Here is a 14,197-nt window from a genome sequence, read left to right as displayed (position 1 = left end):
ACGTTCTTCAATATTACCTTAAAACAACCTGAATCATTTTTGTTTAGTTGTTTTGTATCTTGTGTGTTCATCCAGTCATGTCAGGATAAGCGTGATCGATAATGGATTGATGGATATTGAAGCTTCCTTACCTTCATCTGTCTACTCAAGACTTTCAGCTGTCGGTCTGCTTCACCTTTCTGCTCCTCCAGCTTTTTGACAAGATCTGCCAAGACAAATCATTGAAGGTGTTTGAGAACTGCAGCTTTACCGTAGTGTAGACTCAAGGCAGAATCACAGTATTTAAACACAGCATTCACATCTAAACAACCTGTGTTCAGCTGGAGAATACAGCAGCCTATCTATAGCATAAATATAAAACAAATGTTTGAACAGTGCTAGATTGTTCTAAAAATGTTCCCATCACTGGAATGATATTAATATCAGACCTATTTCATCTGCCATGATTCATAACAGCTTGTGGAAACACAGTGTATCCAGCCATATAACATTTGCCAACTACACTAATGGTAAGTCAGAGACAGATGTGTTATATTATGTGCTCATTTTGCGCCCGATTCTCACTCAGTTGCCAATTTGTAAGGTTAGTTATAAAGTGTATGTGGCCTTTAATGCATCCTAATACAACATCCGGGGAATAAATCCCACCTCCACGAACCTTATAATATTCCGGTCATATTGGAAGGTATCCTTTCAACTTTATGGTCGTACTGGAGGGGTTTCTAATATTCTGTCCAGCTCATTTACATAAATGAGAACAGATTAAATATTTGGAGCCACTGAGTGCTTCATTATTACATTGATTACATCTGCAGGTTAAAATACTCCACAGAGAACTGAGCAGCCAGTGAAAAGGACGTACTCTCCATGTCCAGGACGGCTTGGTTGGTGTGGCAGTTGATGGCCCTCTGCTGCTCCACCTGGTCCTCCAACTCAAAGATGGTCTCTTTCAGCTCCTTCCCCTGGTTGTCAGCATGGATCCCAGCCTCCTCCAGGGCAGTCACCCGGTTGCTGAGATCCTGCTCCCTCCTTTCGGCCCGCTCCTGAACCTGCTGGCATTTGGCCTCCACCTGTGTGTGAGTGCGCATTTGTGAGATTAACATGGGTTCAGTACAGAAACGGGTTAAAACAAAGAGGCAGTGTTTCACATGAAAGTCATTGCCGGCTGCCACTGTGCTAATTAGATGGAAGCACTTAAGTCACGCTTGGATCAATAAAGAATAATTTATGATATCTTCCAGACATCCTTGTGGTGCAGTGTTTCCATTTCATCTTGATGGTTCTTTTCTGCGTCTCTATCTATCAAAAGATTACATAAAAGATGGTCTCCACAAAAAAAGCTGCCTTGGGACTAGATTTTTGGGTGTCTATGAGTGCACTCACTGGAGAAGTCCTATGATGGTGGTTATCAACTTGGTAAATCAACACAATGTGGTTGTGAGTACACTACATAAAAAGTGCAGCGTTTGCAACATATGACCAATCAAATGTGAAAATAAATATGACAGTTTAGACAAGTCTGTTTGCGGGGCGGTGGGTTTTATAAACAAGGAGCAAACTATAATATTTGACAAATACGAAGAAGTTAAACACATAATCCAGACTAAAAGCAACACGGTTCAAACTGCCGAATGCAAGAAGGACAGCTGGTAATAAATCACTGACTTTGCAAATGTGTAAATGAACATATATATCACTAGCTATTATCTCGACTATAACCTGCTCCAGGTTACGTGTGGAGCATCGGTTACCATGGTGATCCTACCTTATAAGAAGTGAACCACCGTCGTAGGACTGAAAACCCAGAGTTAAATCTAAAGTTACTATGCTAACGCCAAATCATGTACCATAGTACAGGCCAGATCTGGATTAGATAGACAGCATCAATGTGTTCGTTGCTCCAACTATTGAAATGAATACAAGCTGAAGTCAGTGTACCATGATGCCATTAAGTAATAGATGTAGCTATGCAGGACATCTGTCTTTGACAGCATGTTCGTGGGTGAAGTTATGGAGTGGCCTCACCGTCACACCCATGTGGCAGAGAGCAGAATGTGATTCAGAGGGTCACACTCTGGTGGACCACCCTAATGTTGGCACTGCAGTCACAGTCCAACAATGACAACATCTCTAAGCTGATGGTGACACGCCTCAATTTGGAAACAACAACCCTCGACATGACCCTGACTTACACAGCCTCAGCCTTTCTGGTGTTTGTGGTGTTGAAGGGGAAATCCAAAGTGACTACTGAGAGTCATATGAAAACTATTCGAGCGGACATGAGTTCATGTGCTGGGGTGGTGAAGAAAAGGACCCAATAGGCTCTATTATGCCAGTTTAACAGTCATGTTTGAGTCATTGTGGAAAATGTCTGTCCTCATGTTTACATTCAATAAGTGGTGACAAAAATGATTAAAAATGTTATAGTCGCCAATTTGTCTCTCATTTTTCAATAATTAGCAATTACTTGAGACACATAACTGTTGAACCCTGGTCTCTTTAAAATCTATTCCTGAAAATGACCACAGTAGAGAAAAACAATTAACTGTGAACACGTGAACTGCTTGCTTCACTTTTACATATTTTACAGTAAATGTGGAAGGAGAGATTGTTATTTCGGGAATTCCTGAGAGTTTTGTCAAACAAAAGACAAGTAATGAGCTTACTAGCATAACAAAACATTTTTTTGAACAGCGAGTCACATACAGTATAATTTAGGTCCTGGTTTGTACACACACCATTTAGTACACACAATGGAAGCAACCAAGTGGAAAAGGTTCAAACTGTGCAGAACATTCTCTAACTAGCAAAGACTTATCCAGTTTTAAACGGATTCATCTGAATCTTTGTCAACAACAATTATATATTTGCTGATAAATTCCATTTGTCATGTTCTGACTTGAATTCTGTGAGTATTTCTTAACAGCAAATATCTAACATTCAGCATTACCTCTATAGTGTATATAATATCTGTTACACACGTAATAATAACAATAATAACGGTGACCTTGCACCCGTCCTACCTTGGACATTGTGGATCGCACTTGCTCATTCTCGGCCTGGGCCTGTAGCAGCTCCTGCCTCAGCTCTGTCAGCTCCACCTCCAGCCTGTCTCTCTCAGCGTGGGCTGTTTTCAGCAGGTTCTGCACTTCAGTGCTATCACTGGCACTCTGCATGGCTTTCAGCTCACCAACCTTTTGCCTCTCAATATCCACCTGCGCTTTCAGCCTACTGCTTTCCAGTCTGAGACAGTCTGCTGCTGCCCTCTGCTCCTCCGCGTCCTGTGCTGCCTGACCTCCGACCTCCAGCTCTCTGTCCAGCTGGGCCTGCAGCCTGTCCATCTCCTCTCTGAGGCACTGCACCTGGCCCTCGGCCTCCTGGTGCTCCTCCTCCAGAGCCCGCAGGCTGCCTGTCAGCTGCTGCTGGATGTCCACCAGCTTCTCCCGTTCGAAGCGTGAGCTCTCAACCTGCTCAGCATACCTCTGCTCCAACTCGGCCAGCCGAGGCCCTTGGCTGCCCAGCTCCTCCTCCCTCTGGGCCTGAGCTTGGGCTTGCTCCTGAAGATGGCCAGCTAGCGTCTCATTCTTCTGGGCCATCACCTCCAGCCGCTCTCGCTGCTGTTGAAGTGACGTCTGCAGGAGGCGCTTATCCTCGGCCAGACGCTCGTTCTCTGCCGTCAGCTCCTGCACCACCTGCTGCTGGTCGGCAAGCTCCTGCAGAGTTGCCTGCAGCTCCTCAGCTGTGCTGTGGTGGCTCTCCTCCATCTTGTGAATCTGTTCACTCAAACTCTGTACTGACACACCCTGCCCTCCTGCATCGGTTACTGCCCCCACTACAACGGCTTCCCCGCTGACGCCACTGCTAACTGACTCTGACCGCGATGGGATCTTCTCAAACTCAGAGGAGTCGGGTGATGGGGAATCCTTGGTGATGTCGGAACTGGAAGAAACAGATGTTTTGAGAGGGCTGGCAGTATTAGGGAGACTGTCCTGTTGTGGAGATGTGGAATTGGATTCTGAGGGCAGGCCATTCACCAAAGGCTTGGAGGGGCTGCTTGCGTTTGAACTAGAGAGCGGAGAGGCCTCCAAGCAAAGCAGCTTTTCCTTCAGTGCCTGGTTCTCCTCCCTAAGTGCTGCAAGCTCTCTTTGAAACTTCCCGTTCTTCTCCCTCAGCTCCCCAACCAGCACAAGGGCCTCCGACACCTGTCCCTGCTCTCTATCTGCAGTGGGCTCTTGCCATGAGACAGAGCTGGAGGACGAATTGGAGACTTTGCCTTTGCAGCGGTGCAACTCCATCCTGAGGTTGCTGATCTCTAAGTCTTTGGCCTTGGCCTCAGCGAGCAGCTCTTTCACCTGGCCCTCCAGAAGGCCCCTTTCCTGAACCTCTGCATCTCCACGGGACTTGGTTGAACTACGTTTTGCCAGGGTGGAGAGACTGGAAGTGCTGGCACTAGAAACCATCCTCTTAGTGGTCGAGCTCCTGAGCTGGTCCCTCAGAGAGATGCGGTCTCTTGTTATGGTAGAAGGGATTTCTCTCGGAGCTGGGATACCAGACTTCTTGGTTGCTTGTGCACCTGCAACACAGATCAAAACAAAGTAGATGTTGAAACAGTGTTTAAGTACATTTAGTGATCAAATCAGCATTTGTCGTAGATTATCCACAACAGGGATGGGATGATATAAGATTATCACAGATTGCAATAAATACAATAAATTGATGGTGGTGAATTTACATGATCAGGATAATTGTAAATATCGTCACGAGTGACTTGTAAAAACCGTCCAGCTTTCTATCACGATAACTAAGTGAAAAATAGAGCCTTATTTAAAATACAGGGTACAAAAATACATGGTATGTATCCTTTATTTATGCAGGGACCTTATGATTTATGATAGTCTTATATAAGATTATTTGATTGTTTTTAACTCAAAAGGATGTTCACTAAAGAAGATGTGTGTCCTATCTCACACAATACATTTTTTTTAAAACCAAAATGTAAAATGATAACAGGAGATTTAAGCACAGTTTGATGATTATTGACATAATATTGCTAAAAGCAATTATTTTGGCCAGGATAAATGTAACATGGAATTTTCAGATCGTCCCATGTCTATTCCACAAAGCAGTTATCAGCTGTCTGACTAAACTGTACATAGGTTACAAAAAGTTTTCATTTGTTTTCTATTTCAGCTACACACACTCCTATAGCATAGAGTAGAGTACGCTCTAGAGTATAGAGTCATAATATTTTCTGGAGTAATAGAAAAGTAAAAAAATTACATTATTATTTTTTAATTATTAATCTCTGGTTTAAAAAAAGAAAATACTGCTACAATACATGCAAACTTTACAAACACAATCCTAGCATTAAAAGCTGAATATTAATAAAGTAAAATGAATCAATTGCATTTATCTGATATTTAGTTTAATCAAATGAACATAAAGATCCACTTGGACTGCGAATACAGTGCCAGGGGTGATACAACACAGATTACACTTAACAAGTTTAGGAAATAAACATTTTCTCAGTAGAATTAGTGTGTAGCACTTGGCAGTGTAAAGAGAAGTTAATAGAATCAGCACACAGTCATCTCGGGATCATGGATTTGTGAACATCATGTAATGACACTAATTGAATGGACAGTGTCTCACATTCAGATGCTTGTATTATTCAGCAGTTTCATGTTGCTGGTCACTGTACACCATTCACATATTGTTCTCTGCTTGGACAACAGAGCATCTGCCTGGCACTGTCAGTCTGTTGCTGTCTGTGGTCATTCATCACCGCAGCAGAGCTTAACTGTGGCATTTCAAAACGCATCAGCATGGGCCGACGGCACAAGCCTTTTCCAGATCTCTCTCAAATATGAAGTGCATTTACTGATGTCCGGCGTGAGCAGGGAGTCGCCTGAAAACGTTTTATTGTTTATTTTCCAATCATCAGCAAACAGCAATGCAGACACAAGGGGGTTGCTTGTTTCAAAGGATGACAAAGGTCCCTGTGCACGTGGAGCATTCAGGCACAAAGCAGCTTAAGCAGTGCACAGACAAAGACAGCCCTGTGTCTCTCACATGCATACATCATCATCATCAAACCCACAGAGCAGAGACTAGACAGACAGCCTGTGTGCTGAGATAGACAGTGCATCAGCGGGAGCAACAACTGCAATCACACATATACAAAATCCACAAACAAATGGCCTAGTTTGGAATGGAAATCCAATACCCCGCAGGGTTCTTTAAGCACTCTGCCATTGATAAGCACTTTGCACAGACTATCCACTTATTGAATAGACTGGCAACTGTGACGGGAGCTGCCAACACTGGCACAATTTCTGGGGTACGAAGCTGTTTAAGATTCCCAGTGTGTGCAGCTGTGGTTGAACAAGTTAGGTGGGGTAGCTAATGATAACCCCAAATTGATGAGTTAACAATTGGTTCAGATTTTGAAGAAAACCAGGGGCCAAAAGAACGATGATGAGTGGCATTTGTGAATGTCAGTGAGATTAAGCTTTCAGTTAAATGCCATACTTTAAAATGACTTATAGTCCAACCTGCTTGATTTGAAGCGATGCTGTCACATTAACAAACGCAGCACTTCATCCCAATCAATTAACTGAATTTGCTGCTGGACAAAGCTGCACCTGACAAAGATCCAGCATGCAGTTCAAAGTCTACAGTCACTTTTCTGTGCACTTCACAGTGTATGAAGCCCTGACTGACAGAATGAGGACAATATGCACTCCTAAATTATGTACTGTCACATGTAAATTACTATTTACTAGTATGAACTACAGGAAGCATAATCCAGACGGGGCTGAAAAAGAATGAAACACCTTAAAGCTCACAGCTCTTTCATGGCCACTTGTCATATTCTCATAGTAGGTGGCAACAAAGACGGGGACAATAGGTCCTTGTTAGAGAGAGAGAGGAGTCCAACATGATTAAGATCAGTCCATTCCCACGAGGATGAGTGATGCCAGGAGCGGGACTGCAGTACAGCTTTTCATTTGCTCTTCCTTCATATTCTGTTTCCCTTTTGCTCTCTCAGCGAATAAAACCCAGATGGAGCACATGAACTCACTCATCTTTAGATCGCCCACCTCTTTAGCCATGACATCACCACAGCTGCTTAATGTGCACACAGAAATGACAGCAGACGAGATGCCAGCAGTCGGCGCAGACAGCAGGATCGGGAAGAAACGGCCTTGAGAATACAGCATCAGATACGTAATTAGAGAAACTCCACATGATATTTATTTATGGGACTTACTCACAGCAATCAAGATTATAAAATCAGCAATTCTACAGTTGGCTATGAAAACAATATTAGACCAAAAACAATATAGTTTTATAAAGCTGATATTGACCACCGTTGACAGAGTATCAATCTCTCTCTAGTAGATAAAAAATACCACCCCAGTTAAACAACCTGTTTCCAAAACCAACGGCTGCAGGATGTTTATTATTTCAATTTTCACATTGTAAAGTGCCCAATTTGCCAGACAAACAGCCAGCAAAAGGCATGGCTCTGCCAGGAGACAAGGAGTTGAGAGGGCAGGAGGAGACCACAAACAGACCACTGACACCTAGAGTTGCCAAATTGTGGCTGAACATGGCACTGGAGCAGATGGGAGTTCTAATAACAAGACATGGGAAACAGTCTCTTAAATGTATGGAACAATCATTTTTGAACAATCTAAAATAAAAGATGACGTGGGATTGAAGAGTGGAGGAAGAGAGGCTGAGAGAAGTGTTTCTTTGATGTCTGTAAGAGAGGCAATTAACCTCCAGTTGCTCTAGCGGAGCTGCTCAGTGGCCACCTGAAAAAGACTCCCAGGACAGAATGTGGGTAAGTGCATTAATGGGCTGCAGTGCACTGCTGTAAATTACATCGCCTGCTTAATGTTTTTCCTTGATGGATACAAGAAACGGAAAAGGCACATCCACATGTGTCGCTGATGGATAACAACAATTTATTCAATGAACTACGTTGCAAAACATTTAAAGTGCCACTGGCATTACTCTCAGAAAAGGAGAGGTGGATATGTTACTAATGAAATGTCCACCCAATCACAACTTCATCACACTAGTCGGACTATTCACTTTTAATTAAGTGAAATTTGTAAACTGTTTTTTTTTTTTTGTGTCCAAGAGGTACTTCATTTCTTTATGGCTCTTCACAGGAAATTACTTCTGTTAGGTGTGCAAATCTTTACTTTCACAAATCAAAATTATTATAACTAAGACAAAGGGGGTTAAGAGTTAGCTTAGTCTTAATTTAGTGCCGTCTTTGATGTAGGCCCGGCTCAGGTCCAGGACCAATTCAGCTATGTCTGAGAAGCACTAAATCTGTGAAAGGGAGTGGAATGGGCAGTTAACTGGCTCACTGAGGAGCTTTTCTTCCTCCAGCAAGGAATAAATCCTGATGCAGTCTGAGGAGTCTAGCAGTTATTAATAGCAAATGCGCAAATACCTTGAAACACCAGTTTTGGAGAAAGAGAAGAAAATCATTCCCAATGACAGGGAAAATTGTCACAGATTAAAGATTTTTTGCATTCAATCTCTCATTGATAACACTATGGATTGAAGAAGACTCCATTATTTCCAGATTATGATTGTTTTCATGTGTAATTACATGGTTTAGACAGTAGCTATAAAATAGAATTACTGCCTTGCAGTTGCATGCTTCAGCCAACCAGTCATGTTGCGGTTTACCTCCATGTCTGTCCAAAGTGTCACTACTTCATTATTTTATCCTATGTATACATATTAGAAAATTCAAAATCAAATCAGTTGAGTTTGTGCCAAATTTTAAGAAATCCGCGCAAAAAAATAATAAAAATCTGAGCATATGAAATGACGGTGTTTGCATTTTATCTAAATGAATTATACAGAGTGACTTCCAGGACTCCAGAGACATTCAGTTATTCCAATGGAAGTCAGCTCCCTGATCACAGTAATGCACTGTGCTGGCTTCTTTCTTTCTAATGAAGATAAGCTTTCAAATCACAGCAGGAGCCATGCGGCTGGACGCCATCCAACACCAGCCAGTTAACTGCAGCCGGCCTGCCTGCCAGCCAAGAGGTGACAGAGTGCACAGAGACTTCAATTTACCGAACAGGAGGGTCATGGGTGAGGGGGAATCATGATGAATTAATGGTCAAGTGTCAGTTGGCACCTGAAATGACGCACTGGCTGCGTCATTCTCACAAACAAAGCTCTGGATGGGAATCTATTGCTTCCACTCTTCTGTCTTCCCTACTGTGTTCCAGGAAACGTGGTGAGCAGTTTTTCAGTCAGGTGGAAATGGAGAGGAGAGACTGAAAACCTAGTCTGTGTTTCAGGCCTTCCTGTTGTCCGACTGTCAGGGCATGAAATAGGTCAACAGGCGCCCATCAGTCAGACGCAGGCATTCCTTTCCTCTTACTGGTGTGGAAGATAGACAGAAGCGAGGCTCCATGACTGCCACGGTGACTGAGTAGAGATTAGCCTGGCACAGGCACAATATTCCTCTGAAAACTATGACAACACCAACTGTTGAGGATAACAATGCAAAAAGGTCACATCTTCAAAAAGGGGTATACAAGTTGGATTAATAACTGGTTTTGTAATAATACATGTTTTTTGATACAGAGTATATCTTGCACTATATTTCCTAAAAAGCAGCTGTAATCTCCGACTCTGCCAGTCTAGGACATGACATCATACACAAGGTGATAAATAAATAAGTAAACTGTACAAACAATACAAAACTAGGGCAATCTCATTTATTTTAAGAAGAGTGTAGAGAATGTGTTTGTCTTTACACTAGTCAGTGGTGTAACTATAAGTGTGTATAGCGTAACTATATCAAAAAGCTGCAGATATTCACTGAAGGCTGACAAGAGTCGTCTTTTAAGTAGAGTGTAGACTGACTACACAGAGGATTTGAATGGGAGTTTGCACTTGGGATACGTGCATCACAGAATCAACGAATCCCAAAATAAAACAAGTGTTTGGCTTACGGATGAAGCGGAAGAGAATGGATGGATGGATGGATGGCATTTGGCTTATGTTTGAGATTTGTGACTTGTGTTTGTGCGCACACTGCGCTGGTTGCATGCCTTTTTGCCCACCATTTTTTAATGCAAAAGATCCTCTTCTTTGCCATCAGCTGAATGGAGCCGCTGATGTACAATCAGTAGCCTCCATTGAAACTATTCTTTATAGTCAAACACATGACTGCTAAAACCTGAACTGCATAAAGAGTTCACATGCATTGCACTCAACTCAACAGGTGGCATGTTAATCAATCGTGCCTACAACTGACCAGGCAAACCTTCCAGCAGGCCTTTAAAAAAAGACTTCATTGTATATTTAAGCTGAGATGCTTGTTTTGCCTGAGAAGTGAGCAGCACTGTGCTTCCTCTGCTGCACAGCATGAAAGTGCAGCATGAGAGCTGGCAAGCCACATAGGTCCACTTGGCCTGGGTTCTTTGCCTCCTTTAATCATTTTGATTGAATCCTTTTAACTGGCCTGCATGCTAGGACGTTTAGCACAGCATCCCTATGCTGATCCACTCTGCGTTACACTATGGAGCCAATACCCTACAGAGCTATCCAATAGCATAGACCATGAGCCTGCCAACTGAGAGAGAGAATTTCTTTATGCTCCAAATGGAAAAGAGTTTAACACAGAACACACTGATGGAATACTAGTATGCCATACATGATTGCAGGTTTATAGGATCAGCATGTATGATGGGTAACAGGTTGTGCATGAGCATTGCTTAGTTTTTATTCTTCTGATGATTTCCATCTTAGCCTTATACCTTTGAAATAACTGGTACTAGACTTAGGATGTATTAACCTGTGATCTACTTTCCTGGATTGAGCACAAAAAGGAAAGAAAAAAAGAAATATTCCTCAGAAAGCTTAAGCTGTAAATTGGGTTTTGGAAAAAAACTACAACATCGGCTCCTAATCTTAAGCAACACTTGGATACTGTGGCTCCCTGTCCATGGACCACATCTTAAAACATGACCAACAAGCACACAAGGCAACGTAAATTCATGCATCGCTTTCAAGCACCGTGTAATATTGGTGGACTTAAGCATGGAAATTCATGCCATCTTGACAGTCCTCATCTTGGAGAGAACCAAAGAAATCTATCACATTGACTGTGTCATACAATCCGCAAGAAGTCCCTGCACTACCAAAGCCACTTTTTACACAAGGATGTGTGAATGAATTCAGCTGTGCCACTTTCTGAAGTGACTGGACAAAGACACATAATCAACAAGATGGCACCCAGTATTCCCAACTTCAGTCTCAGAAAGTTATAGTGATCTGAGCGAGCTGTTCTCAAGAACTAAACACTGCCAGATAGCAGACAGCATTGAACACATGATCACAGGATCAGTGGCTTACAATTTTATACACCTGGTTAGTTTCTCAGCTATAAATTTGTGATTGTGATGAGCTCAGGCCCTAAATGCTTTAATGTGACAACTTGCTTTAGTCTCCTGTTACACAAACAGGACATTTAAACGGCACACGCCTCCCTCTGCAAACACAAAGCTCTGTGGAATGGCCGGTGTGTTTACTGTACCAACTGCTAAGTGCCATGGAAAGTATGACTGATGAACTTCCTCCCCTATCAGAGGTTGGACAAACTTGCTTCCTCATGTTGAATCCCTGCTCTGTTTTAATTTGCTCCGATAGGGTGTTGAGATAGCACAACAATCTACGTATTTCCACGTTTTGTCCTGTTGCTCACAGTGGTGTTGAAGTCTGCTCCGATGGGAGCGCTACCCACCAGACACAATGATGAGCATGAGATAAGCATTTAGCATCAGTATTAGAAGTTCAACGCTGGGCCGCTAAAATAATACCAACAGGCAAAATATCCCAATGTTTGAAGAAAATAGGAAGACAAATGTTGCTGTTGCATGAGGAGGCCAACATGTGTAAAACCTGAGGATTACATTTAAAGCACCAAGCTGAATCCACATAGAACTTAATCCTAATTAAACACAACATGAAAATATGTCTGTCACTTGTTGGTTTCACATTAGCTATATCATACAACCCCCAAGTCATCATCAACATGCTTCCAAACATCAGACATCTACTGGCCAAGACACTGAAGTTGCACTTCTGGGCTGGCAAGCAGAAATCTTTTTTTTAATTTTAACTACACACGCACACGGGTTTTTTCAGTTGATTGGCTGTCTGCTTACATATGATGGGAATTTCGTGAGGTCACCAAACTCCACGCACCAACTGGGTGACAAAGGCATTATTTTCAAATCCCCACACAACAGTTGTATCAAAGCTGTCAGGACATTCAAAGGGACTTTAAATCACATTTAATTGTGCAATTAAAGTGTTCAAATTGAGAAATGTCAGCCGAGGTGTGCGTGGTTCCTATATCAGCACCCATACAAAAATAATAGCTTGATGTTTCCATGCAAAAACAATGTTATTCCAATGACAACGCAACAACTCCTACATTGGTATAAAAAAAGCCTGTGCTTTTCCAAGTTTTGGCAGCATCATTACAGCTATCATAGCTAGCATTCCAATCACATTTCTGGAGGGATCACAAGTGAGTGAATTTTCCCTTTTTTGAGCATGTGAGAGTCACGACAACCTATTTTAGCTCACTACACAAATATGTTTCAACTTTCCTTTAATCCTGGGCCCAAATGGGTACAGCTGATTGAGTTATTATAGCCCAAAATAAACCCACTGTTATTGGACAAAATAGTACTGACTATTCATCACCAGCTGACAGCATGCTGACCGAAGGCTCTGGTCCTGGCCACTCTCCTGTTGAGCCAGTGAGGAGCCAGGAAGGCTCGGTGTAGTAGCCTCCAGTGTAATTTGGGTTTGATAAGGACCTCCTTATCACTGATAGCAGACAGCTTACTCCTTAGCCTGCCACTTCAGAGATAACACCATCAATCAAATGTGAACCAGTTCCTCCCGTTCCCACATTTATTTCCTTCCTTCCAGCACCAGAACCGTTACTTCCCAAGCCAAGTCTGACAAACCTCAGCTGGCCATTTTACTATCTGGGTGGAACGAAAACACATGAAGAGAGTTACATACTGTCCATCAGAACAAATAAAACAATGAACCACTGCTTCAATTTGAGGTTTAACATCTGTATATTTAAAATTATACCACTACAGTACCATGTGAGAAATACATTAGAGAGATTTCTGTGTGTCTTTGGTTGTTGCTCTCTTGGATCGATAATGTCACAGGGAGGCGGAATGAAATATCAAGCCATTTCATGATCAATTCTCATTTAGTATGGAGGAGCAAGATGGGGGGGGGGGGGGGGGGGGGGTCATTGATAAGAATAACAGCTCATTATATAAATATTGCTGACTACTTCATTTCATAATGGAGGTTCTTATAGGCAGTTGGAACGAGGATTGTGGAGGACTGCACCAAGCAGAGTTTAAATACCTCTCAGAGCCCGGAAAACATGATTGATTAGTGTGACTGTGATGGCGTATTCTTTCACTGGCTGAGCAATTTGACCCTGTCTGACTTTTTCCATTTTCAACCCCATATACTTAAACATATCACCTATGTGTAACAATCTCATAATTATTTTTGCACCAGAAATATTCATCAACAAGTTGCCCAAATGTGTAATAATAGGGATTAGACTATTAGATTATTAAAGTCAATGATAATGATATTCTCCTTTGTTCTTACTTTTTGACTCAACAATATTTCTGTTTTGTGTAAAATGTATTAACTGTGCAGTGTATGCTGTGTGTGTGTGTGCATGCATGGAGAAGAAACTGGGACCTAATCTTTTTAAGCATGCAGCAGCTTGCTATCTTTGCCTTCCAATATGAGCTTACTTCAAGCAACACAAGCTACAGCTATGAAGTGATGCAGCTTAACACCCACTACTGACAAAATACTTCATTGTAGTGTGTGTGTGTGTGTGTGTGTGTGTGTGTGTGTGTGTGTGTGTGTGTGTGTGTGTGTGTGCGTGCATGCGTGTGTGTGTGTGTGTGTGTGTGTGTGTGTGTGTCCATGCCTGTTGCCCTCGCATTGCACATGGCTCTGGTCTATTCAGTATTCAGTGTTTTTGTTGGTATCACATAACAGCATAAGCATATGATATATATACAGTTTATTTATATTTATATATATATATATATATAAACACAGAGAGAGAGAG

The 14,197-nt window shown here is 42.2% G+C and overlaps 1 protein-coding gene across 4 annotated transcripts in view; it reads right to left on the bottom strand.

The window, feature by feature from the left end:
- Nucleotides 1-14,197, bottom strand: part of specc1 (sperm antigen with calponin homology and coiled-coil domains 1) — a 67,276-nt gene that overhangs the window by 27,063 nt on the left and 26,016 nt on the right. For all 4 annotated transcript variants that reach the window (XM_084029784.1, XM_084029785.1, XM_084029786.1 and 1 more), the window contains 3 exons: nucleotides 3,024-4,573; nucleotides 863-1,070; nucleotides 132-205 (listed from right to left, as the gene is read on the bottom strand). In XM_084029784.1, coding sequence (XP_083885910.1) covers nucleotides 132-205; nucleotides 863-1,070; nucleotides 3,024-4,573 — 1,832 coding nt within the window. The remainder of the gene's footprint in view (nucleotides 1-131; nucleotides 206-862; nucleotides 1,071-3,023; nucleotides 4,574-14,197) is intronic.

Source organism: Eutrigla gurnardus (genome assembly GCF_963514095.1).
Source record: "Eutrigla gurnardus genome assembly, chromosome: 15".
Lineage (NCBI taxonomy): Eukaryota > Metazoa > Chordata > Actinopteri > Perciformes > Triglidae > Eutrigla > Eutrigla gurnardus.
This window is presented reverse-complemented; position numbering and strand designations above follow the sequence as displayed.